Here is a 26,416-nt window from a genome sequence, read left to right as displayed (position 1 = left end):
AGCCTTGCCTCTTCCTGGGTCAGTCAGGGTTCGCAGGGCCTGAGCTAGGATATTCCCTGTGGAAACCTTTGCGGCACCGTAACTGGGCACTAGACTGTGTCCCCAGGTTTGCCTGCTCCATCTTGAAGACGTGAATCCTGCTGAGATTCAGACCTGGGGGAAGCAGGCTCCTGAGACCTGACTTTGACATGATAACAAGATAGGGGCTACAGTTACGTACACAGGGATCGTTCCCTGAGGTTTTAAAGGCATTACCTGTGATTTTTTTCATGAGATTCTTTGCTCTTGTTTTTAGATACATGTCATAAAGCCAGTCTTACCAAAGCTAAACAGTCTGTTTGAATACGCAGTGTCAGAGGAAAATGGTAACGATTACTTTTTGGTTTTGTTTGCTTGTTTGTTTTAATAACATTAATAGCTCCCCCTGATCTTGTAACTAACCATTATTTATCATAGAGGATTTGGGGAAACCATTAAACAGTGAGGAAGAAATGGGATCATCTTGTCATGCCAGCAGCAACTGGTGTTGGCCTCTGGCACTGTGTCCCTGTGTCCACACTGCACCCACTGTGGGTTTGCCCTGTGTCCACACTGCACCCACTGTGGGTTTGCCCTGTGTCCACACTGCACCCACTGTGGGTTTGCCCTGTGTCCACACTGCACCCACTGTGGGTTTTGCCCTGTGTCCACACTGCACCCACTGTGGGTTTGCCCTGTGTCCACACTGCACCCACTGTGGGTTTGCCCTGTGTCCACACTGCACCCTCTGCCCATCACCTTTAGAACACAGCTTTAAATGGATGCAGAGATTTCAGGAATTAGGTTTTGAAAAAGTAATTTATTATAAAAATTTCAAAACATTTTCCTTTCTTTATAGAAAGGAAAGAATGTGTGTGCTGAACCCGGGACCTGCACACAGTGGGCAGCCTTGTGTCCTGGGTCACATGCCTCAGTCAAAGCCAGAGCACACATGGGCAGCCTTGTGTCCTGGGTCACATGCAGCCTCTGCTGCTCCAGGGCCAGCTTCCATTTCATCTGTAAATCTGTGTCCTTAGCTGTCCTTGACAGAGCAGGCTGTGAGAGGGCCCAGTGGGTAAAGGGCTCTCTGTACAAGCACAGGGACCAGAGTTCAGGTCCTGAGCACCAATGTAAATGCCTTGAGGGTCTGCAATCCCAGCATTCCAGGGGCAGGGATCCCTGGGTGAGCTGGCTGGGTAGATGGGCCAAATCGGCAAGCTCTGGGCTCAGCAAGAGGCCTCAGCTCCATATATGAGGCGGAGAGGGTTGAGGAAAACGCCTGGTGTCAACCACTGGCCTCTATTCATGTACGCCCTTCCACATACACACAAATAAGAAATTGCTAATGCTTTTGTTGGGCTGCTCTGTTTCTAATAATAGCCTTTTTGATATGAATGTATACTTTTAACTACTTTCCAGCCTTCTTTGTCTTAATATACTTTTAAGATATGTAAATGTACATATTTTTGTTTTTTGTTTATTTGTTTGTTTTTGAGACAGGGTATCTCTGAGTAGCCTTGGTTGTCCTGGACTCACTTTGTAGACCAGGCTGGCCTCAAATTCACAGAGATCTACCTGTCTCTGCCTCTCAGAGTGTGCCACCATGCCCAGCTGTCTTTTGTTTATTAGACTGGCTGGGGTGTAGTTATGTTATGTATCTTGACGTTCTTAGGAAGAGGACATTTAAAGGTATGACTTTATTTTTATTATATTTATTTTTGTTTTTTCAGACAAGGTTTCTCTATGTTATCTTGGCTGTCCTGGACTCACTTTGTAGACCAGGCTGGCCTGGAACTCACAGTGATCCACCTGCCTCTCCCTGAGTGCTGGGATTAAAGGCATGCACCACCACACCTGGCCTAAAAAAGATGATTGTTTTCTAATATAATTAAAGGCTATTTTAAGAATTGGAAACAATATAGAGGGACATTTATTCCATCCTTTATTTTTAGATTTATTTATTTTTATTTTTTGAGTTTTGAGACAAGGTTTTTCTGTGTAGCCTTGGCTGTCCTGGACTCACTTTGTAGACCAGGCTGGCTTTGAACTCACAGCGATCCACCTGCCTCTGCCTCCTGAGTGCCAGGATTAAATGTGTGTGCCACCATGCCGGGCTATTTTTAGATGTATTTTTATTTATGTGAGTGTGTGTGCACCTGTGTGAGGCACCACATGCGTGCAGCTGCCCTCAGAGGCCAGGTGAAGGTATTTGTTTTGCCAGTGCTGGAATTACAGGTGGATGCGAGCAGCCTGGTGTGGAGCTGAGAACCGAACCCCAGTGAGGGGCAAGTGCGCTCAACCGCGGAGCAGCGCTCCAGCCGCACGTTCTGTCTCTTATTGTGGAGTCAGTCTGTGAGTCTCAGTCTGTGAGTTCGAGGCCAGCCTTGCCTACAGAGTGAGTCCAGGGCAGGGCTCAGCTACACAGAGAAACCCTGTCTCGAAAAACCAAAAAAAAAAAAAGAATGCAAGCACGAGGTGAGGTGGTGAAACAGTATTTTTTCCGTTCGAGTTTGGTCGTTTTCCCACGAAACAGTAGTTCTGGCTCCAAGTCCTATGAAGAGAACAGAGAAGGGACCAACAAGGGGTTCACGTGAAGGGGAGGCTGGGCCCAACATGAGGGTGACCAGCCCTGAGCTGGGGAGCTCTGAGGGGACGGTGGCGGCTCTGGGGAAAGTGGGTCTGCAGAGGCAGGAAGGCTAGAGTGGCCAGCATCAGCCTGTGTCTCTTCAGAGTTGAAGGCTCAGGGGAGCTATTCAAGGGTTTTAAGTTGAGGGGTGACAGTTTTAAGAATGGAAAGTGGCCTCAAGCGAGGTCAGGGGAGAATGAGTCCTGTCTGCTCACAGCTCAGTGCTCCCGTGAGCGCTGTGGTGGCTGTGGTGGCTGGCTGTATCCACAGTGCCGAACACCATGTGACTAGGTTCAGCGGGCTCTGTGGACGTGATTACAAGCCCTCTGCTGTGGTGCTCACCTGTTGTCACTCACACGGTTGCTTGTAAGCCTGCAGTCTGCGTGCAGAGCCTAATGCTAGAACTGTAAGTCAGTGCCGGTGCTTGTCCCCACAGGCCGCTGGCTCTTTCACCCCTCCTGGCACACGAGCATCTATAAGAGGATGTTCGAGAGCGAGAACAGAATCCTGACCAAGGAAGGCGTGACCCACTTCTTGGAGCTGTATGGCGGGAAATCGCTTCCGTATTCCCCGGAGCTCTCCGAGGTAATGGCGTCCCAGCCCCTTCGGGTCTTTACCTCATCTCTGCCACGTGTGATTTTTTGTGTAAGAGTAAAACAACAGAGTGGGCAAGCTGTAGGTCTCAGTAACCACCTGGACCAGGAGCTGGAGGAAAGGGAGAGAGAAGTGGAGCCTTTGCGTGGCGGTTGGGCTGGCAGTGTCCTGCTGGAATGTGGCAGAGGCGCATCAGAGCCTGTGAGACTGCCAGGCAAAGTACGCCAGGCCCTTCTGAGTTAGGATCAGAAGGGTGGGCAGGCCACAGGGCGGAGCCTTGGAGCAGTCTAGTCCGGCCTTTAAAGCTCTCCGTCCAGTCAAGGTTGGCTCTGAGCTTTGGTTCCTTTTGCCTCCACCTCCTGAGTGCTGGGATTCCATGCACATCACCACACCTGGTTTATGTGGTGCTGGCGATTGGCCCAGAGCTTCCAGCATGCTGGGCGGGTGCCCTAGCAGCCACTCCGCGTCCCCTGCCTCTGTCTTCCAGAGGGGAACAGTGGGCCTATAAGTCAGGGTTCTTCAGAAGGGCAGGAGTGGTAGGATGAATATGTATTGAAAGGGCGTTTATTAGATTGGCTTGCGGCAGTGGCTGTCTGCTAGCTGGGGAGACAGAAAACTGACAGCTGCTCAGGCACGAGGCTGGATGCCACAGCTGTCCAAAGTGGAGAGCCACTGAGCACTTCAGTCCAAAGAAACTGGGCTCTGATGGGGCAAAGGATGGCAGCAGCAGCCACAGTGGCAGCCACAGGGTAGATGAACTCACAAGCAAGAGGTGAAGACAAGCAGGCAAACGACGTTTTCCATGGTCCTCCCTGTATGTGGGTGACTGCTGAAAGGTGTTGCCCATGTCCAGGGCGGGACCTCTGCTTCAGGTAATCTAATCAGAATTGCCTGGCAGGTGTGCCAGGGAGGGCCACGTGGGCGAACCTAGACCCTGTCAAGCTGACAGCAGGCTCATCAGCATTCTGCTTGTGCCAGCGGGACCCCCCTTACGTTGGCCAGCTCTGGTTCTCAGCTCTCCCTCAGCTGGAGATTTACACCACTTCCCTGCCTTTTGCCCTTTAGTTTATCACTGGCCCACTGATGGATGCCCTCGCAGAGAGCTGTCTGTACAGCAGGTAAGCTCCCATGCTATTCTGCCACCACTGTGGGGCTAGGATTCAAGCCTTGCACATGCCAGGCTGGCAGCGGCACACCGTGGACAGCAGCCCCAATCCGAAAGGTGGCCCTCTTCCCTCGTGGCTGTGCTGTGTTGTGCATCTAGACACACACTTGATGTCATGAAATAAGCCTCGTTCACCTTATTTCAGCTTTTAAATTTTGACTTAGTTTCATAGTTTTCTAGAAAAATTTGGGGATAATACAAAGGATTGTCCATTTATTTATTTATTTATTTTTGATTTTTCGAGACAGGGTTTCTCTGTGTAGCCTTGGCTGTCCTGGACTCACTCTGTAGACCAGGCTGGCCTCGAACCCACAGCAATCCGTCTGCCTCCCGAGTGCTGGGACTAAAGGCGTGCGCCACCATGCCCAGCTAGGGTTGTCATTTATTATTCATCTATAGTAGCAGATATTAATATCTGCTGGAACTTGCTTAGTTGTCATTTCTTGTGTGCATGTGTGTTACTCTGTCTGCTGAACCAGCTTACCCTCCTGTGGTTCATCTGCCCCACCCCTCCCTCTCTCCCTCCCTCTCTCCCTCCCTCTCTCTCTCCCTCCCTCTCCTCCCTCCCTCCCTCCCTCCCTCCCTCTCTCCCTCTCCCCCCTCCCTCCCTCCTCCCTCCCTCTCTCCCTCTCCCCCCCTCCCTCCCTCCCTCTCCCCCTCTCCCCTTCTCCATTTGTATTAAGAACCCTGAGTTCACACTGTGTGTCTGGCGTCAGTCTTGCTCCACACAGTCCATCCTAACACTTTCCTTTTCGTATCTGACAGTGGCTGCCATGGCTCATAGGAGGCCTGCTTATACACCACTCTCACCCTTGGAAAAGGTTAGCGTCAGAAGTTTGTTAGTTTTGTGCCTTAGCCTCATTTGGGGAGCAATCTATACCCTGAAATTGCCCTTTCAGATCCACCCCTGCTTTTAGAATTATATTGTCTTTCTGATTCCAGCTGCAAGTACATTCCACTTAGGATGTCTCTAAGTAGAAACCCACCCCACTCCCTACCAATTTCTTGAAAAAAAGTGCTGGCACCCAGGCCAACTTACAGGAATATATTAATTTCTAGTGCCTGATGAATAAATACTGAAAACATAAGGCATCTTGATGGACAGGTGTTTTGAGTTGTCAGTGGGTCGTCGCCGGCAGCCTTCCACCTCTGTGAGGCAGTGCGTGAGTCGGCACATGGCCCCATGCTTTCGGGAGGATTGGTGCGTACATTTATCTACTGTGGTGCCCTGCTGTGTTCAGGTAGAAGGTAACACAGAGCCGCAGTCTGCTCACAGTTAACCACTCTAGATAGGAGGCGCCTCTGATATTTATCTTTACTGTAAATGCTCTGTTTTAGACCCAAAGATGTGAAATCATTGGATTACATGTGGGAAACAATAAAGTACAGCTTTAATTGACTGTCCCCAGCTGTTCTTTCTTTAGGGTACTAGATTGGTGTGTGTAAGGCGGGAAGGACAGCCTCCTCATCAGAGGCTGCTGTACCCTTCAGTCTGATGGTTGGGTTCCTGCTTGTTCTATTAGGACATCTAGCTGTTTATCTGTTCAAAGAATCTCAAAATATTACTGAAAAATAAAATGTGAGTCCAAGGAGAGAAGAGTTGCTAAGTTCTTACTGCTGAGAACCAGGACTGGGTTGCATCTAGACACATCCGTGTGTGTGTGTTTGTAGACACGTCCGTGTGCATGTTTGTGGGCGGATTTTAAGCTCATGATTTTCTCCCTCTCTGTCCCCAGGTCCCCAGGGCAGCTGTTGGGAAGTGGCTCTCCTCTGGGCCTGAAGCTGCAGAAGTTTCTAGTCACTTATGTTTCCATTCTTGCAGAAGAAATAAAGAGTACGTCAGATTTTAATTTACATTTTAACTTACCGTGTTTTGGTACGTGGCATCACGTGACTGCTATGATCCATGCAGGCAGGTGTCTGTAGGGGAGCACCAGCCTTGTGGTCTGTACACTGTCTTCTTCTCAAACAAACATCAGCAAACGAGGCTCGACAAAGAGCTAGGTTCTAGGCGCTGGAGCGGTGGCTCAGCAGTTACGAGCACTGGCTGCTCCTCCAGAGGTCCTGAGTTCAACACCCAGCAACCACCTGGTGGCTCACAGCCATCTGTAATGTAATCTTGTGCCTTCTTCTGGTGTGCGTGAAGACAGTGTACTCATAGACATAAAATAAATAAATAAATATTAAAAAAAAAAAAAGAACCGGGTTCTAGGAAAAGTGCTGGGTAGTACCCAGCTCCCGCTGAATTGTCCTTTTTAGCAGAAAGACTTTGCTAAGGAGCACACCCGGTATAGCCCTGGGTCCTAGGATCAGCCCGCTTCCCCAGGTTGGGGCTCACTTTTCATTGAGCCATATTTGAACTTAAGGCGCCGAGACTCTTGGTGCCAGGCGCTACTGTGAGTGAGTGTCCTTGCAAGTGGTTGAATACTAGTTGCACAGCTGGAAGTGGGTTTTCAGGGCCAGGGTCCCTCTACACGCTTGTCCACACTGACCCCCCCCCCCTTCACATTCCCACCGGCAGCATGAGGTTCCCGTTCTCCAGACCCTGCACACGCGTGTCGTAAGCTTTCGCTCTCGGCCATCCCTGTGGCCCGAGGTGCCGTAGCATTGAGGTTTTGCTTATGTTTTCTTTCTGACCAGGAAGCTGAGGACTGTGCCATGTGCTCACTGCAGCGATAACATTTTCAAACTGTTTCTTCCAGGTCATTTCCTCTTAAGGTTCATCCAGAGGATGGCAGATAGACACTGGTGTGCCGTGCCAGTGTTGTTCCTCTCCAGGGCTTTGGCAAGCCTGCCCAGCTGTAAGGCGCTGGGTGGAGATGGGCTTCTTGCCCTCAGGTAATTTATTTCCTATGTCTTCTTATGTTTGCTATGACTCAGTTCATGTAGTTATAAGAAAAACTGACAGGGTTTTGTTTTTTAATATATATATATATATATATTTTTTTTTTTTTTTTAATTTTTATTTTTGAGACAGGGTCTCTGTGTAGCTCACTTTGTAGACCAGGCTGGCTTCGAACTCAGTGATCCACCTGCCTCTGCCACCCGAGTGCTGGGATTAAAGGTGTGTGCCACCATGCCTGCCTCATGTTTTATTCATATAATTGAATTAATTGAATGCATTTTGTTTGATGAGTTACTAATTTAAATATATTCTATAACATATGTGCTTAGGTTTTGACCATTTTAAGCCTGTTTGTTTTTTTTAAGTTGTATTGATAAGTAGGAAAATTAAGTATAAACATCAAGTCATGATATCAATTAGAAAGTATGTAAATGACATTAGTACTGTGAAATTATTGGCATTACCTCCTTGTTTGTCTGTTTTCTTGGAGACAGAGCCTCATTGTATAGCTCAGGCTATACAGACTCGCTTTCCCCAGTGCTGGATTACAGCATGAGGGACCATGCCCAGTGTATCCTTATTCTCGAGAGATTGGGTTCATATTAAAGTTGAGCTGTGTCTGGGTGTGGTGGCTCACACCTGTGACTCCAGCAGTTAAGCAAGCGATGGAGACGGGGCGCAGGCCTGAGGCCAGCCTGGGCTAGAGGTTACGATCAGTCTGGATTGCGTAGTGAGGCTTTTTCTCAGATTAAAAAGAAAAACAAGGGACTGGAGAGATGGCTCAGAGGTTAAGAGCACTGACTGCTCGTCCAGAGGTCCTGAGTTCAATTCCCAGCAACCAACCACATGGTGGCTCACAACCATCTGTAATGAGATCTGGCGCCCTCTTCTGGCCTGCAGGTGTACATGCAGGCAGAGCACTGTATACATAATAAATAAATAAATAAGTCTTAAAAAAAAAAAAAAGAAAAATTGTATTCTGTGTAAGACTATGGTCGGTAACTGGCTCTGCAGCTCCTCTGGTGCCAGCCACTCCTGACGATGGCCAATTTGCAAGTTGGAAGGTGTAGTCTGTGCAAGCCAGTGATTGTGAATGATCAGGCTTCCTCTGGCACCCACAGTGTCCTTGTTTTGAACCAGGGATGTTCTCCAGTGTACCATGATCACACACCAGGTCCTCCTGAGGGGAGCAGCTCAGGGCTATCTTCTCCAGACCGCCATGCAACTGGTGGATGTGGTGAGTGACCTGTCATACACCGTGTGTAAGTTCCTTGGGGAGCGCCAGCCTGGGATGGTGCCATCAGAGAGGCCTGCTGGGGGAGTCGGCCTTGGTGTCCAGATAGAACTTGGAGTTGAGGTTGATTGACACTGTCCCAGGTGACAAGTGGCGTGGTGCGCAGGAGTTGGCACCTGTGATGTGGGTGGGCTGTGCTGAACAGTGCCTTGATGTTCTGGGCTTAGTAATGTCTGCATTTATGAGGCCTGGGCTGTGGCAGAATTGGGCCCTGGACAAACCTGGCCCCGAGGCGCTAGTCTAGTTTCCTGGGAGCCTTTCCAGTGCATTCTCACAGTCTGGTAGAGGGAGCAGGCCATCCCAGGCCACTCACCAGGAAAGCAGCTCACAGACACAGAGTCCCGAGAAAGATTCCATCTGGAGCCCGTTTGGCCACTGCTGTGGAGGACGGAGCAGTGGACATGAGGCGTCTGTGGGTTACGTGGCTCCTGTTTGATTTTGGGATTATTTTTCTGTCATCAAGAGCAGCCTCATGACAGTAGAAATAAATGCACATGCCGTGTCCCGACAGGACTTCACTTCGCCCAGGGGCTGTGTGTGCCAGCCTGCCTGCCTGGCCTGGTGCAGAGTCTTGATTCAGAACCTGTGACCTCTGGGCTAAGGAACCACTGTGGTTTTCTTCAGCTGGAGGTTCTTTTTGTTGCTTTCAGTGAATCATTTTTATTAGTAGTAATTTATTTTTTTAATCAAAGTATGCTTTTTAAAAGGCTAGTCTTATCTTTTCTCTAAGATAGTAGCCAATTTTAAAGAAAACGCCTATTTTAAAAATGTTACCTACTGTATAGGCGGAAGGATTACCCTGACTTTGATACCAGTCGGGCTTAGGTTATTCATTCAGGCTAGTCAAGACTATAGAGTGAAGCCGGGCGGTGGTGGCGCACACCTTTAATCCCAGCACTCAGGAGGCAGTGGCAGGCGGATCGCTATGAGTTCGAGGTCTACAAAGCGAGCCCAGGACAGCCAAGGCTACACAGAGAGACCTTGTCTCAACAAAACAAAACACAAAACAAAAAAACAAGAACAACAACAGCAACAAAAACCAAGACTATAGAGTGAGATCCTGTTTTAAACACCCCCCCACACCCCCTCCAAAAAAAAGTCACAAAAAAATACATATGTGTACATAAAAAAAAAAAAAAGATTGACTTTTGGTATAATAATAGATTGCTACTGAGGAGTTCGCTTTATTCATTTTCGCATCTGTCTTTGTGTGGCATGCAAGTGTGTGTGCATATGAGGGTGTGTGTGCATATGCATGTGTGTGTGTGAGCATGTGTGTGAGCGTGTGTGTGTATGTGAACGTGTGTGTGCATATGCATGTGCACATGTTTATGTGCATGCAAGCGTGTGTGTGAGCATGTGAGTGTATGTGTGAGCATGTGTGTGAGCGTGTGTGTGTATGTGAACGTGTGTGTGCGTGCACGCGCATGCAGCTGTCTTCTGCTGCCCTTCACTCACTGAGGCAGGGTCTCTAATCAAATGCAGACCTTGCACGTTTCAGCAGTCTGCCTGCCCGGCTCACCCAGGGATCCCTTGACTGCGCCTCGCAAGCACTAAGATTAGAGGTGGCCACCTGTAATCTCTGGGCGGTTTTTATATGGGTTCTGGAAATCAGAACTCTGGTTCTCACACCAGAGCACAGCAAGGGCATTATGTACTGGGCTGCCTTCCAGCTCCGGCTCTTTTTAAAAACAAAAACCAGTGTAACTTCTGTGTCTTAACTAGTGATGTCATACTTTAGTTGACTTGCTGCTTCCACAGAGCTGTGAGGTGACTCCAAAAGTTTAAACTGAGCTTTTTCTGTCTAGGAGAAGGTGTCTCTTTCTGATGTCTCGGCTTTTCTCATGTCTCTGAGACAAGAGGAGTCCTTGGCTCGTGGGACCGTGCTGTGGACAGAGGTGAGCTGCCAATCAGCTGTTTGAGAGCTCTATAGAAGGCCCTTCCCGTTGGAGCATCAGTAACCATGGTGAAAATGCAGCCGTCGCTCTGCCGGTTTGGAATTCCTTTCCTCTGTCTCAAGGGGTCCCCTGCAGCTACTGTAGGAACTGCTCCTTACAAATCATGGTCTTCCTTCCATGTCACTCAACACTCGGTGCATGGTCGTCCCAGGAGAGGGCACCAAACTGTTGTATCTAATGATTTAAATTCAGTTTATGTAGAGGCAGAAGACTGACTCAGGGAAATTACAAGTGTTTTGTTCTGTTCTGGGTTGAGAATAATCACCCTGCTGTGGTTTTCCTGCCTAGCTCTGTGACTGGCTGCGTGTCAATGAAAGATCCTTCAGGCAGTCCTCGGTCGGTGGCTCCGAGGGACAGGAGACATCATTGAATGCTTACGTGAAGAACCTAGTTGAGGAGTTTGTGAGGTCTCCCGGTTGGGAAAGTAAGTCTGAACCTCTTCAGGGAGTGACAGGTGTGTTCTCCGGCAGCGTTCAGGCTGGTGTGTAGGCGCAGGCCGTGGTTGTGCATGCGATCTTCAGCCAGATGGGTCGGGCTGCTCCCTCGCCGCTCTCTGGGATCCGAGACTTGCATGGTAGACCAGTTGGTGTTTTGAGGGGCTGCTTGATTATCAGAGCAGGAAGTGGACCCCAGGACAGGTGTGTGGGTCTCTAGGATGGACACTTGAGTGCAAATAATGCAAATGGTTTCTTTTCACACGTTAGAGGCACCGTGTTTATTGTGAAGTGAAGAACATGCTTATCTGATTGTGTGTGTGTGTTTGCATGTGCGTGGGCACCGGTGTGTGTGGAGGCCTCGGCTCTGTGTGGGTGATGACTCAGTTGTCCTCCACCTTTTCTGAGGCAGGGCCTCTCACTGCTCCTGGAGCTTGCTGTGACTGGCTAGCTTAGCTTATCTCAGGGGTCTGCTGTCTCTGCCTCTGAGCACTCAGATTACAGGTGGGCCACCACTCTGCCGGCTTCTACATGGATGTTGGGAGTCTGAGCTCCAAACGCTTCCTCCTCTTTTCAGCTCTACGGCCCTGAGCCATCTCTTCAGCCGGAAAGCCAGTCTCAGTGAGCACTCTTTGGAAGGGTGACTTTACACTGTGAAAACCTTTCTTCTTCCCTTTTCCTGCTTCCTTTGGCTTTTCATGTGGTTTGGGGTTTAAGCCCTGCCTTGGGCATGCTCAGCAGGCGCTCCACCACTAAGCCCCACTCCTGGGAGAGACCGGTAAAAGCACGTCAGCCTGCAGGAGGGAAGACTTCAGAGACTCGTTAATTAGGCTCGTTAATTAGGCCTTCTTGTGCATCGCTGACACTTCCTCCTCAATAAGGTCGTCGTCAGTCACTCGGGGACATGGTTCATTTGGGCTTAGCACACCTGAGAGTTCCTGCCTTTGTCTCATTTCAGCTCAGTTCTCTCGGTCTTAGCTGACCATGTAACTGTCCTTCTAGACTCCAGCATGTTCCTTAGCGTCTCCTCTCTGTGCTGTTGTGTAGGAGCTTCTTGGGTTAGGCCTGTAGCAAAGGTAAAACCTCCATTGCTGCTAGTGCAGTCACATACAGGGGCTCCCACGGGTGTGGCCCAGCCCTGGCGCCTCACCTCTCCTGTCCAGGGTCTTCTGAGAGCCTCAGCCCAGCTGGCCCTACTCTGGCCGCTTCCCTTGTTCTTCCTCTTGCCTTCCTGCAGCTTCCGTTCTGTCACTCCCTCCGTCCCCCTCAGTGCCTTCCAGTTGCCTCGAGGGCTAAGCAAAACTCCCTGAGTGTAGTGTTCTGCCATGTGTCTGGGTCTCTGCTCTCAGTCTACGACCCCACTTTCTGTGTTCTCTCTCGTATATGCATCCTTCTGTTGACTAAAGCTGTCCTGCTGGACCGTTCACCTGGAAGGATCTTGGCTCCCTTCACTCTGCTCAGCTGTCCCCCTCAGCTCAGTTGTCCTCAGACCAGGACACGTTGTCTCTCCAGTGTGGCCTCTGCTGTAGCTGGAGTTCTGGTATTCCTGGCTGAACACTCCCTGTGGTCCAAGGAACTGGGTGTTTTGTGTTCAAGCAGGACCACTGCACACGGCAGGGACAAGGCTGCGATTTTACTGTCTTTAAACGTGGCGTGTAATAGTGTGTTTCTCTCATGCTGTGGCTCGGGTCAGGCACAGTCATGGAGCCATTTCGGTCTCAGTACATTTCTGAACGAGTTAGCGATTGCTTCTTAAAAATTAAAAAGTGTGTGTGTGTGTGTGTGTGTGTGTGTGTGTGTGTGTGTGTGTCTGTGTATGCGCGCGCCAGAAGGTCAGAAAGCAGCTTACAGGAGTCAGTGCTCTTTCCACCGTGTGGGTCCTGGGGACCAAATGCGGTCATCAGGCTTGACTTGAAAGCACCTTCACCTGCTGAGCCATTCCTAGGGTCCTGGGAAGGCGTTCTGAGACGCTGTGACTTTGTTATCTTAGCAGAAGAAAGCAAGTTCGTGCCAGACTCGCTGGAAGCGCGGCTGACTGCTCTGCTGGTCCTGTTGGCTGTGGACGTGGAGGGACTGAGGACCCGATTCAGGTCGCTGCTGGCAGGGGAGGGAGGGCTAACTAGGTTTATTAGTGGTATTTAGACTTCTCAATGCCTGGAGTCACTAACAAAGGCCAGAACCAGCCCACTGGTCACACACTGAAGGAACATTTAACAGCACATCAGTAGGAGTAGGCAAATTTGATGTCAAACTTATAATTTAATACTAAATTAAAGAGCATGTGCTGCTTGATGCTTACTGTTTTATAACAGTATCAGAAAAGTAGATGGAAAGATCACAGTATAAACTGTGACGTGCCAGACACGGGCAAAAATGATCACAGTATAAACTGTGGCATGCCTGCCGTGAGCAAAAGCAGCAATGAGGACGAGATGGCCTCTGTGCACACGAGTGGGTCATTTCCTCTGAGTTAGCAGGAGCGCCAGGGTTAGGGGGGACTTCGGTGAGGAGTACAGTCACCTTGACACATCATACCCCTTCTAGACAAAGTTTAGTGCCAGAGTCATCCTTCATAACTTCATAACTTCAGGGCTATTATTATTCATTGACAGTTTTATACATTTAAATGGATTTTGGTTGTTTTCACTGCATCTCCTTCCCTGTTTTTTTTTGCTTTGCTGCAAAAACCATTGTTCAGGACCCCAGCAGTTTAACACATAGCTCAGGTTTGGCTTTGTGTCCCACAGTGTGAGGGCTGAAGACACTGGAAGGCTCAGACCTAGAGATGGGTCCTCACGGGTCCTGGGCATTGCGCCATGCACAAAGTGACTTGTGTGACCCCTGGGCTGATTTGTGCCACGAGTGTGAGACGGGGACTTGTCAGGCTTCTGAGATGACTGCTGTGGGTGTTCTTTTGCCATCTAGTGAAAAGCAGAGGACGCAGAATGTGTTGAGGCTCTTCTTAGACCCCCTGCTGGACACCCTGGGGAGGCTCGGCACCCATGCTTACATGCCTCTGCTGAGGACTGACCGGTGCCTCCAGCTGCTGCTGAGGTTGCTGCACTCCTGTGTGCCGAGAGGTTCCAGTGCCCAAGATGGTGAGGACCAGTGGGTGGGTTCTTTGCTGGGGGCAGGGTGCCTTGCTGGAGGCGGGTGCTTTGCTGGGGCATTGCTGCTGTTCAGAAGCTCCCGACTTCTTAGCTTGAGAACTAGTTCTCCCCGGGCACATATGGGGGTGAGGTGGGGCGTCCAGCTAACACTCTGGGAGCATTGTGTTTACTATCATTAGAATGTGGTTTCACTTACTTTAGTTTTCATGTGTGTGAGGTATATGCATGCGTGTGCACACTTGTATGTGTAGCTGTGTGAATGTGAAGCCTAAGGCTAACTGAGCCAGTCTCTTCACTGAACCTTCCAAAGCTTCGGCTAATTGGCTGGCTAGCACCCAGGACCAACGGGTGTGCTCGGCCTTCCCTCATGCGGGGCTCACACACACACACACATACACACACACACATACTGCTGTACCTCAGGCTTCCCTCATGCTGGGGTCACACACACACACACACACACATACACACACACATACACACACACACATTGTACCTCAGGCTTTCCTTATGCTGGGGTCTCTCACACACACACACACACACACACACACACACACACATACACACACACACTCACACACTGCTGTACCTCAGGCTTCCCTCCTGCTGGGGTCACACACACACACACAGGCTGTACCTCAGGCTTCCCTCATGCTGGGGTCACACACACACACACACACACACACACACACACACACACACTGCTGTACCTCAGGCTTCCCTCATGCTGGGGTCACACACACACACACTGCTGTACCTCAGCCTTCCCTCATGCTGGGGTCACACACACACACACACTGCTGTACCTCAGGCTTCCCTCATGTTGGGGTCACACACACACACACACACACACACACACACACACACAGGCTGTACCTCAGGCTTCCCTCATGCTGGGGTCACACACACATGGCTATACCGGCTTTTACATGGGATCCAAACTCAGGTCCTCATGTTTGTTGCAGCATGCAGTTTACCATTGGATTGTCTCCTACCACTACTATCTTTTTTTTTCCCAAGGCAAGGTTTCTCTGTGTAGCCTTGGCTGTCCTGAACTGCGTTTGTAGACCAGGCTGGCCTGGAACTCACAGTCATCCACCTGCCTCTGCCTCCCCAGGTGCTGAGATTACAGGCGTGTGCTGGTACACCTGTCTTATTTTTGAGAAAGCTACTTCTTATATTTGCGTGTGCAGGTGTGTGCAGACAAGCGCATGCCGTGGCGCTTACGGAGGGCAGAGGACAACTTTCAGAAGTCAGTTTTCTCTTATGTGAGCCCCGGGGATGGTCTCATATCATCGGGCTTGGTGACACACACTTTACCCACCGAGCCATTTCAACAATACGTGTGTGTGCACGAGTGTCTGTGCACCCCACTTCTCTCATGCTAAGAAAATACTTCCTCTCGGCCTGGAGAGATGGCTCAGAGGTTAAGGGTAATGCCTGCACCTCCAAAGGTCCTGAGTTCAATTCCCAGCAACCACATGGTGGCTCACAACCATCTATAATGTGATTTGGTGCCCTCTTCTGGCCTGCAGGTGTACATGCAGGCAGAACAGTGTATACATAACAAACAAACAAACAAACAAAAACCCACTTCTTCCCCACAGATGAGGTATCCAGTGTTCTCCAGGCCTCCATCATGTCTGCTGCAGAGAGCATGGCTCAGTTTGTGCTCAGGAGGCTCACCATGGACGAGCTGCAGAGTGTGAGTAGCTTCGGGAGCTTTCTCTTGCAGGTCGTCACTGCCGTGCCTTTCCCTCGTCCACACGCACCGGATCATTTGGAAAAGGGACGTTCCTTTGGTGTGATGGTTTCTTCAGAAGCCACTGTGGGAGCAGAGCTGTTGCCGACTTCCGAGCAGTGCAGTGCGGTGTGGCGAGGTGCCGGGGAAGCAGCAGCTATAGGGAGGGAGGGAGGTTGCCTCACCTCACAGTTTTGAGGGGCTCGGATCCATCAGGGCAGGAAGAGGTGATGATGATGGGAGGAGGCTGCAGCGAGGACAGTTGGAGAGGGAGGCAGCCGGCTACATCCTGCTGTAGGCAGAAGCAGCTAGCCCGCCCCACAGCAGTGCACGTCCCCCAGCCAGGTGGCAGCTCTCAAGGTTTCAGTGTTTCCCACTACAGCCCAGCACGAGCCTCTGGGGGTTTCCACATTCAAACTACTGCAGCTGGTTTCCATTCCTTCAGTATTAGTAACTGTGACCTGAGCAGGGGATGCAGCCTCAGTTTCCCTAGATGATCTGTCTGTCCGCTTACCACGTTTAGGAAGTTTCACTGTGATGGATTTGAGGCTCTTGACGTATTTGTGTGTAACTGGAACCTGGACCCAGATATTCTGAGTGTCAGATTAAGGGTGGGACCTGGGCTGAGTGTGTATGAGTGTGTGAGTGTGTGCGAGTGTGAGTGCGTGTGATGTTACATACATGTGTGCACGCATTCACACATACATGTGTGCAGTTAGTTTTGCTTATTGTTTGAGCTGCTGTTTCTGTACATGGAAGGCCAGACATGATAAGTGAGAGCTCTGAGTGTCTGCACAAGATGTGTAAGCTTGGGCCCATCAGCATCTGATGCGGAGGCAGGAACGGCTGTCAGGGCCCCGTCCCTCCCTGAGGACTTATTTGGAGTAACACAGTTGCTAGGAGAAGGAGATTTTCTTCATGGGTGTCACTATTGGGAAGGTGCCCATTCTCCTGTAAGCAGCTCCACTCATGCTCCTGAGGCAGTAGATGGGGTCATTGGAAAGAAACAGGAGGCCACGGAGTGGTCAGAGGACTAGAGAAGGGAGACTGTGCGGACTGCACAAAACATATTACAGAGGAATCAGAATACAAAGATGCCCATTGCAATGCATGTTAATATTTGCTAAAAAAAAAAAAAAAAAAAAAGCAAAAACGGAACCATTTTCTGCCTCCCAAGGCTATGAATGTGCCGTCAGGTTCCAGGAGGGTCCTGGAAGGAAGGCGTGCTTAGCCTGTGGAGGACAGCCTGGGCACGGCGTGGTGGGATGGGGCTCTCTTCAGTGTAGGTGATTGCTTCCGCCTGAATTCTACTTGTGTGGAAACCACAGATCCTGTTGTCCTTACATGCCATGACTTCCTTGTTGTAGGTGGCAGATCTGGACCGCTGCCAGCTGTACCTGAAGGTGTTGGCTGAGCTCACGCGTCTACAGGTGAAACTGGGCTGGAAATCAGACAACCCCATCAGCCGAGTTATTTCCCCTTTGAAAAATGCGTGTGTTCACCATCTGCAGGAGGCTGAGGACGGGCAGGTAATCTCCTGGGCTGAAGGTGATACCTATTTGATTGCTCCACGATATTTTGCCATTATTATAAAGCTTTTCTGAAATATGATTGTTAAGATTCTGTCTGCAGGGTGTCTCTCTCTCTTTCTGTGTCTCTCTGTCTCTCTCTCTCTCTGTCTCTCTGTCTCTATCTGTCTCTCTCTCTGTCTCTCTCTCTCTGTCTCTCTGTCTCTGTCTCTCTGTCTCTGTTTCTCTCTGTCTCTCTGTCTCTGTTTCTCTCTCTGTCTCTCTCTCTGTCTCTCTGTCGCTCTCTCTCTCTGTCTCTCTGTCTCTCTCTGTCGCTCTCTCTTCTTCCTTTCCTTTCTTCATTCCTTCTTCTGGGAGTTGAATAAATGATCTCGGCCAGATCTTAGTCTTTTTTCACTTGTGATCCCTTTTTGTTGAAGAAAATTTTTTATGAACCTTGGTATATAGGTCTATAACATGGGAACACAAATTAAGCATTTGCAGATAATAAATAATAAAGCAATTTATTTTTAAAATGGTTCTTTGCTGTGCATATAGCTTAGACTTTACAAGAAGAAAGCAAACTACACGCTGATGAGGTGAGTGTGCTTGCTTGTCAACAGTGCAGTCCACAGACACACTGATCTGTGCTCACATGCTGAGGCGCCACCATGGGACAGAAAGCGTCCATGTCTTTGTTTACCATGACTGAGCCTGTGTTTCTGTAGGAGCTGAAAACCGTACACACAGCACTGCCTGTAAGATACAGCAGTCTCAACCTGGGCCCCAGTGTGTCTGGTGTGTTCACTGGCTCTGGGGGGTGTGGAGTCACAGTGAAAGTGTTGAGTGTTCAGAACAAAGGACACCGTGACGTCGCACAATCAGTGTGGACAAGTACAGCCACAAGACTGACCTGAGACTCATCTGACTGTTGTTCAAGTTTTCATGACCCTCAGTTACCCACACTTGTGGTGGGGTCACTGCCTATAGTTTAGGATGCTCTTGTGCTAGACATGTGCTTTACCACTGAGCTGCACCCCACTCCATCCTAATTAAACTTGGAGATGGAATCTTACTAGATTACTCACTCAGGCTGACCATGAACTCACTTTGTAGCCCAGGTAGGCTGTGAATGCATGATCCTCCTGAGTCAGCTTCCTGAGCAGCTGGGTTTGTAAGTCATAAAATCACCTCAGTGCCGATGTGGGAGGAGCTGTCTTAGGTCTGCTCACTCTGAACCCTTCATCAGCCTTACATCTCAGCCTCCATGTTTGGCTTCCAGGCTAGTTGTCCACCCTTCCTCCCTGTTCCCATGGTGCCCTGTGTTGCAGCTGCCCCAGGTGACCATGTAAAGTGTCTGTCCCAAGTATGTGCTCCTTACCCGACAGAGGTGGCTTGGGGAAGTCACCTCTTGCTTGGGAGTTAAGAGAGAACAGTGTTACGTTGGGAGTGGTGCTGCCTCCTTGTCAGTGAGAGGGTGGGCGGAGCTCCTGACATCACAGCAAACCAGGAAGAGCTCATACTAGAACCCCTTGAAGGCTTACCCCGCTCACTTGCTCGTTGGTGACCCACTCTTCCTCATTAGGACTGCATAGCCACCCAAACAGTGCACCCGCTGGGGACCACATGTTCACGGGAGCCTGGGTGATTTCTCACTCAGACCTTAGCGCCTCCTTCCTGAGGCTTCGATCTGGCCTGGCCCTTCCAGGAGAGAGAATGGTAGGGAGCCTCTGTTGGAGCACAATCTCTCTCCTTCCTTCGTTTCACCAGTGCCCCTTGTGTCTACACAGTGGTGTTTATTTCCTCCTTTGTACTTTGTGGAATGATTTATGCAGATACATCTGCTCTGGTTTAAGCACCTGCAGGCATTTCTTAAATGTAACAGAAAGGGAGAGCAGTTAAAAGCCCAACTAAGAGGCTGCTCCCTGTCTCTGAGCCCTGACAAGGCACCGTTTTTCACAAGTGGCTGATCTGTCTTATAAGAAGCTCTAGGCAGCCCACGTTGTAGAGGCTGAATTTTCCTGTTACATCTGAGTACCAGCTGCCATTCTAAACTCTGCAGAAAGCCACACACGTGCACTTCTTTTAGTCCACTGATGGGGGCTGCAACAGGAGTGGAGGCAGGGCATGCGGTGTTGTAGCCTTGCAGCCCCGGTCACCTCAGGCTGAGGCTAGCTTCCCTTGCGTCAGGCTTGTTCTGTCCTTTGCAGGAGCCAACGCTGGGTCATCAGGTGCAGAGAGTGGTCAGTATGGCCACCCTGGCAGCTCTGTGTGAGGCTATGGAAGAGCATCCGGTGCTGCAGCCTCCTCCCCCGGATGCTGGGCCTGTGGACAGGGTCCTGTCAGCTCTCCCACTCAATCAGGTGCTGGAGAAGCCGCGATCAGAAGAACAGGGCAGCGGGGTGCGTCTCACGGAGAATGGCAGGTGAACGAGGAATGTCTTTGTTAAGGGTTAACAGCCCAGTTTGTGTGCCGACTATGGCGGTTGGTGACCCGTGGCTGTGCTCATGGTGTAGTGGAGTTGGGGAGATGAGGTTCCATTTTGGATAAAAGTCCACCATTAGGTTCCTCATATCCCTTGTCAGAAACCACCCGACTTTTCTGATTTAGTTTTCAGTGAGTCTCTCAAAGTTGCAGTTGCTTCACTATTGTGGCTAGGCTGCTGTCTCCCTTCTCTCGGTCCGTTTTCTGTCGCTGTAACAGTTTATCTGAGGCCAGGTGGCTTATAAGGAAATAATGGTTTTGGAGACTGTGGATGTAGACCAGCATCTACCTGGATCATGAAGAGGGCTTTCTGTGCTTTACCTCCTGATGGAGAAGCTGGGAGGCCCCACCTCCCAGCAGCCCCGCCCCCAGCAGCCCCCGCCCTCCCCACACTCTGTCCATGGGTTTGCCTCTATAAGGAACAGCACTACATGCCAAAGAAATGGAGACCAGTTTGGGAGAGTGTGCCTCAGTATCTTTTCTTTTAAAAATTTCAGTGTTCCTGAAGAATCACCTTCCCAGGGATGGGGGAAAGTTGTCGCGCAGTATCTGCACGACCAGTGGACCTGCCTCTCCTTCCTGCTGAGAAAGCACCGGCCTCTTACTCAAGCCGAGGAGGGTGACAGGCTGCAGTGTTTCTTTCCTGTGGCTGAGACGCCCGTGCAGACCCTGCAGTCGGCGCTGGCCGTCCTCACGGTTCTCCCTGCTAGCCGTGTCGTGCCTGTGTTCCGCTGCATGGAGGTGCTGGTTCCCAAGGTGAGGTGGACACGCAGGGAAAGGTGGATGGGATGATGGAGAGACAACAGCGTTTCTGAGACTGACCACTGTGTGTTCTCGCCCCCTTCTGCCAGCTTCTCACCTCTGAGGAGTCACTCTGCATAGACGCTTTCGACATGGCTTGGGAAATTACGTCTTCCTCGAGCAACGCTCAGCTGACATTCTGGCCTAACTTAAAAGCTTTTGTTCACTTTGTTTTCGATAATGAAATTCTTACTATTGCTGCAAAACCCAAGGGCCAGGCGTACTTCAAAATAAAAGAGGTAACTTTATTCTCTTTGTGGGGTCAGTAGGACGAAAGAAAAGAGTGGAGTGCTTGTAACCAAGTACTGGGGCTGCTGGCTTTGTCCTCAGAATGTGTCCTTGAATGAGATGAGGAACTGTGACAGAGGCAGGGGCCTGAGCATGAGGCCCGGCTGTGGGGTTTACTTTCAGCTGAGGAGAGGTGGCTGCTCCTCTGAAGCGGAGGCTCCTGACTATTAGTGCATCAGGAAGCAGAGAACAGAACAAAGCAGGGCCTGTCTGCAGCCCCCGGGTGCCACCTCTAGACAGACAGAGGGGACAGGATGCGTGAGCTGTGCTGACCCTTCACATTCAGACCATGGCTTTCCCCATCGGGCTCAAATGGTATTTAAGATCTTAACAGAGAGGAGGCAGAGGCCAGCCTGGTCTACAGACTGAGCTCCAGGCTCAAAACAACAAAGAAAACCACAAAAAACAAAACAAAAAATCCTTGACTCATTTGCCAAGTTAAGGGTTGGGAACTCAGGAGGCCTAGTTCTTCCCTTTCCAGGAAAGTGAGTGCCCTGGACACAGTCCCTCCTGTAGGACGGCAGGGCTTTAGTGCTGAGCTGAGCTGAGCTGGTGCGCTGTCACACTGACAAAGGCTGGGGTGCATGGCAGGCGCCATCTGTCTTGCACTCACATTGTACCTTCATATGTTTTTAAATTTTATGTAGAAAAAGTCTTTGTTTTTTGGAGGCATGGACAGCCCCTGAATTTGAGGCTTCACACTTTACCATCCACAGATTCAGCCAATAAGTAGGAATATTTGATGGTCAGAGAGGTGGCTCAGTAGGTAAAGATGGCACCAAGCCTGACAACAGAGCTGGATTCCACTCACATGGTAAAAGTCGTGAGCAACTCCCAGACGTCATCTTGTCTTCCACGTCTGTGCTAGGCATTTGTGTACCCTTCCAAAATAAATTAATGTTTAAAAAAAAAAGACTATTTGAAGCCACGTGGTGGTGTCACACACCTTTAATCCTAGTACTCAGGAGGCAGAGCCAAGCAGATTGCTGTTAATTTGAGGCAAGCCTGGTCTACAAAGTGAGTCCAGGACAGCAAAGCTACACAGAGAGACCCTGTCTTGAAAAACAAAACAAACAAACAAAAAAACCTATTTGAAAAAAATTTGCATCAGTACTGAACAAAAGCAGCCTTTTTATTTATAAAAACATAATTATTTATACTGTATTAGAATTTGTCAGTAATCCAGAGGTCAGCCTTTGGGTACTGCGACATGACATCATTGTAGGCATGTTGGGATATTTATAGTTGTCCTAGGACAAGCTGCAGCCATGGGTCCAGGTTGTATACATCTCATCTAAAGTAGCCGTAATGTTCCCACATGAGGCCCCCAGCAGACTGTGTACCATTTTATGTGAGCAGGGGTTCGGTGTTGTCCAAGGGCTTTCTGAAGATGTACCCAGGACTATGAGAGATGGCTGCATTTAGATTTGCAGCCACTCCTTCAGCAGGGAGGATGATGACCCAATGGGTTCTGTCCTGTTGGAGATTCAGGTTGTTTCCAGTTCCTGGTTTTGGTCCACGTTGCCCCTTCTCCCCGCTGTGGGGCACATCAGGAGACTGTGGTCTTGGCCTCCTGGAGCATTGAAGTCTTCGTTTTACAGGGAGGGGGGCCTCCTCTTTCCGCGTGTTTGGCACGTCTCTCCTGGAGAGTTCTGTATGGATGGCTCAGCCGGGAATACTGGACTTAACACACATTCTTGAAACACAAGGAATTAACATTCCGTGATCATGGTTCATCTGAAAAAACTCCAGTAGTGTTTAGTGTTGGATTTTCCTGACAAATTTATTACACAACTCACATTCACCATTTCGGCAAATAGGAATGCTACAGACTGAAGGGCAGTGCCCTTCAGCAGGATCTGAGCGGTTTTCCCGCGTTGAAGCCCCTCTGTGGGTTGACATTAAAAGCTTGTGTGTGTTCTGTACTCGACGTTCAGGGCCAGGCTGTGGGTGACTTTCTCGTTGCTATGACACACCACCTGACGAAAGAGCTGAAGGAGGGAAAGGTTTTTCTTGCCTCACAGTGTGTAAAGGGACACAGCCCATCACAGTGGTGACGGCAGCAGCAGGCGATGAGGCAGCTGGTCACATACAGGGCATCCAGTCACTTTCTCCTTGTATCCAATCTAGAACCCCAGCTGCAGAATGCAGCCACCACATTCAGAATGGATCTTTTTTTCTTCATTTAAGCCTCTCTGGAATCACCCCACAGGCACTTACAGACATGCGTTCCCACCAATTCAAAGTCTGTCCTGTCTACTGTAAAGATGAACACCGCAGGGAGGAAGGGCGGGCTCCTCCCTTAGGAACCATCATCTGGAAAAGTGACAGTTTTTAGCAAAACCACTATGCTGCTAATTTTCTTCATAACTGACCTGGCCAAAGGTTAACCCCAGTGTCATGTCTCATTTCAGATTATGTACAAGATAATAGAAATGTCTTCCATAAAAGCAGGGGTCTTCAATATTCTGATACGTCACTGCTGTCAGTCCTGGACAGCGGCTGCTTCCGGGGTGCCCCAGGGGCCATTCGCCAGTGCTAAGGATTACAGTGAACTTGTCCTGGAGGCTTGTGTGTTCGGAACAGTGTTTAGGCGTGACCAGAGGTAAAATGCCACTATGTCAACTTGTCATGCATGGGGTGGGGTTATGGCTGTGCCGAGCAGTAGTCAGCCAGGTTGTAGTATTACCTATGGGGCTTTAATTTTTTTTCTCTTCTGGACTTTTTTTTTTTTCCTTCCCACATTTTTAAGACTTATTCAGGATGTCCAAACCTTCATAGAAAACCTTGGACAAGGCTGTGCAGCAAACATCATCATGGAGAAGTGAGTATGGTCCGTTTCTGTGTCTTGATGCAGTGAGGCACTCCATTTGGTTTAACCTCTGTGGCAGCCTTTACTCATAGCATTTGAAGATTTGTTTGTTTATGTTTTATATGTATGGGTGTTTTGTCTGCGTGGATGTCAGTGTACCACATGCATACTCGAGGTGTCACCTTCTGGAAATGGAGTTGCAGAGGGATGTAGCCACCTACCATGTGGGTCCTGGGAATTGAACCTGGGTCTTCTGAAAGAGTAGCTAGTGCTCTTAACTGCTGAGCCATTTCTCCAGCTCTGTTGTTCACAAGTTTAATAAAAGTTTTATCATCATATATAGTTAATAAACAAACTGTATAATAATAACAGCTATTATTATTACTGCTACTGTAGCTAAATGTCTGTCAGGCAGCTTCAAGAGAGGTTTGGGAGGTACAGTCCATCATGGCTTCAGGTTCGCTTGATGGCACAGAGAAATGGGAAGTGGAGCAGGGCTGTAAACCTTAAGGCCCGCCCCCAGTGACCCACTTCCTCCAGCCTTGCCTCTCAAGGTTCCACAAAGTACATCCTGGGGCCACCCTGTGGCAACAGGCCTTTAGCACATGAACCCGAGTGGGGATTCCCCACCAAACCATAATACAGGCCTTCAAAACTGTGTTATTATAATATTTTTTGTTCATTTTTTATTTATATCTTCACAATTTACTAAGTTAACAAAGACATGCCATCAGATGTGACGTAGCCCTCCTCCCCTCTGGGGGAGGGGCTCTGGGTGGAGGGTGGAGGCCGTTGTGCGCACTTTAACCCTTTATTTGGTTGTAAAATTTATCATTGAATTCATAGTTAACAAATAACATTTTAGCAATTAAATGTGTTATACACAAGAGTAGAGTGCATGAAAGGCCCTGAGTGGTTTTTTGTTTTGTTTTGAAGCCTTTTGGTTGGGTAATTAATATATAAATATTCGTGCATAGCCGCGGTGTGCGGCTGGTCGTGAGGGTGTATTCTAGAGCGAGAGTTCTTATCTGCTTGAGTCTATTTATCATGGTGTTGGAAGGGCTGGGGCTTGTGTCATGCACACACATGGTAGTCAGAGGGCAGTTCTGTGGAGTCCGGGCTCTCCTACGTTCATGTGAGCTTCAAGTGTGGGGTCCCGTAGCCAGGCTCGCTTGTCTAATGCCTTTCTCCCATGAGCCATCTTACCAGCCCTAATCGGAACAGTTTGGAGCTTATCAAATACTTTTCATTCAAGTCTTATTTTCTCATCTCTCAAAAACCTACATTTGTGTTTGTGATGAGAAAAAAAAAACTTACATCATTTACTGTGATTTTAGAGCCAAGGCTGATAAGTGATTACTTGTGAATATTTATAAAGTGTTAACTCCATAGGTGGCTGTGTGCTAAGTCACCTGCCACGTTTCCTTAAGTGTGAGCATTGTTGGAACTGTAACTGTTTTCAAAGACTTTTCCCTCCGTGTCTCTGTGTGTATTTGTGTATGGATATGTGCATGTGAGTGCAGGCACCTAAAGAGGCCAGTAGAGGGTGCTGGGTCCCCTGGAATTGGAGTTCCAGGTGGTTGTAAGTTTCTGGATGTGAGTGCTGGGAACTGAACTCAGGTCCTGTGGATAGTCATCTCTCCAGCCCACTCAGTTGTTTTTAATTTATTGTTTATTTGCTTGGTGGGTTGGTTTAACGTAGCAGTCAGTGTCACTTTCGAGTGGGGGTTGCCCAGTGCTTATTGTCACATTAAAGTGATAGTCAGAGTTTACCTGAGCGGGGTGTGGAAATACGCACAGTTTCACTTTGATGCAGATGGGCCAACACTCAGAGCCCATGGGTCCTGCTGGATGGTAGGAGGCAGCTGTGGAGTGTTGAGCCTATGTTCTTGTTGTTGTTTCTCTTACTAGGGTCTGGGGACAGGCATGTGTGCGTGCATGTGTTTGTGTAGATCCGTGACTGGGTGGATTTGTGCCCATTTTGTGCTATTGTATAAAACACTTATTTGTTGTGGTCTGCTGTCTCCCAATTCAGAAGGATAGTCATTAAATAATCTCTTAATCTCAAGCATGTTTTGGAGTAGGACTGGTTCTTGTGATGGCATTTGGTACAAACTGTGGGTTTATTTTTTTATTTCTAAAACATGTTAACACAGTTCATCATTTTATATTTTAAGCACTAAGAGAGAAGATTATTACGTGAGAATCTGTGCTGTCAAATTCTTGTGCCTGCTAGATGGCTCTGACATATCCCACAAGTTGTTTTTAGAATCTCTTGCCATCAAGCTCTTGGATAAGGTAAGGAGAAGCCTTTATCCTGCTTTAACTAACTCTGCTTTCCACAGGCCATGTCTAGAACTTGCCCTTTATTTGACCTGAACACATAGAGACATGTGTATTATTGTGTATTTCTAAACACCTTTTGCCACAGAGAGCCTGACAGTGATGTTCTGTAGTTTTGGTTAACGAAAATGGCAGAAACACGAGTGTGTGTAATGTTGCTTTGTTACACCTTGCAAATTTGCATTTGTCACTGATAGTGTTTTTAGTCTGGGGTGAGGTTGGTGGTTTGCCTTGATCTCTACCCGTCTCTCCAGGAGGAGTCGACATCCAGGTCCAGAGCTCGCTACCATGAGAACTCCCTACAACACCGGGTGAAGAACCGAGTATGGCAGACTCTGCTCGTCCTGTTCCCCAGATTTGATCAGGTGCGATGGTTCTCATGCTCTGTTTCTTAT

General features: G+C 49.1%; 1 protein-coding gene across 1 annotated transcript in view; it reads left to right on the top strand.

Moving 5' to 3' along the window:
• The window catches only part of Tarbp1 (TAR (HIV-1) RNA binding protein 1), a 46,291-nt gene that overhangs the window by 5,365 nt on the left and 14,510 nt on the right, over positions 1 to 26,416 (top strand). Inside the window, exons 3-21 of the mRNA XM_051168573.1 lie at positions 296 to 365; positions 3,081 to 3,229; positions 4,304 to 4,356; positions 6,140 to 6,237; positions 7,106 to 7,241; positions 8,389 to 8,485; positions 10,351 to 10,440; positions 10,789 to 10,924; positions 12,928 to 13,024; positions 13,860 to 14,032; positions 15,652 to 15,749; positions 17,153 to 17,314; positions 19,504 to 19,718; positions 20,275 to 20,533; positions 20,629 to 20,817; positions 23,281 to 23,471; positions 23,619 to 23,690; positions 25,856 to 25,976; positions 26,276 to 26,386. Of these exons, the coding sequence (XP_051024530.1) occupies positions 296 to 365; positions 3,081 to 3,229; positions 4,304 to 4,356; positions 6,140 to 6,237; positions 7,106 to 7,241; positions 8,389 to 8,485; positions 10,351 to 10,440; positions 10,789 to 10,924; positions 12,928 to 13,024; positions 13,860 to 14,032; positions 15,652 to 15,749; positions 17,153 to 17,314; positions 19,504 to 19,718; positions 20,275 to 20,533; positions 20,629 to 20,817; positions 23,281 to 23,471; positions 23,619 to 23,690; positions 25,856 to 25,976; positions 26,276 to 26,386 (2,517 nt within the window). The remainder of the gene's footprint in view (positions 1 to 295; positions 366 to 3,080; positions 3,230 to 4,303; positions 4,357 to 6,139; positions 6,238 to 7,105; positions 7,242 to 8,388; positions 8,486 to 10,350; positions 10,441 to 10,788; positions 10,925 to 12,927; positions 13,025 to 13,859; positions 14,033 to 15,651; positions 15,750 to 17,152; positions 17,315 to 19,503; positions 19,719 to 20,274; positions 20,534 to 20,628; positions 20,818 to 23,280; positions 23,472 to 23,618; positions 23,691 to 25,855; positions 25,977 to 26,275; positions 26,387 to 26,416) is intronic.

Source organism: Acomys russatus, chromosome 26, assembly GCF_903995435.1.
Source record: "Acomys russatus chromosome 26, mAcoRus1.1, whole genome shotgun sequence".
Lineage (NCBI taxonomy): Eukaryota > Metazoa > Chordata > Mammalia > Rodentia > Muridae > Acomys > Acomys russatus.
This window is presented reverse-complemented; position numbering and strand designations above follow the sequence as displayed.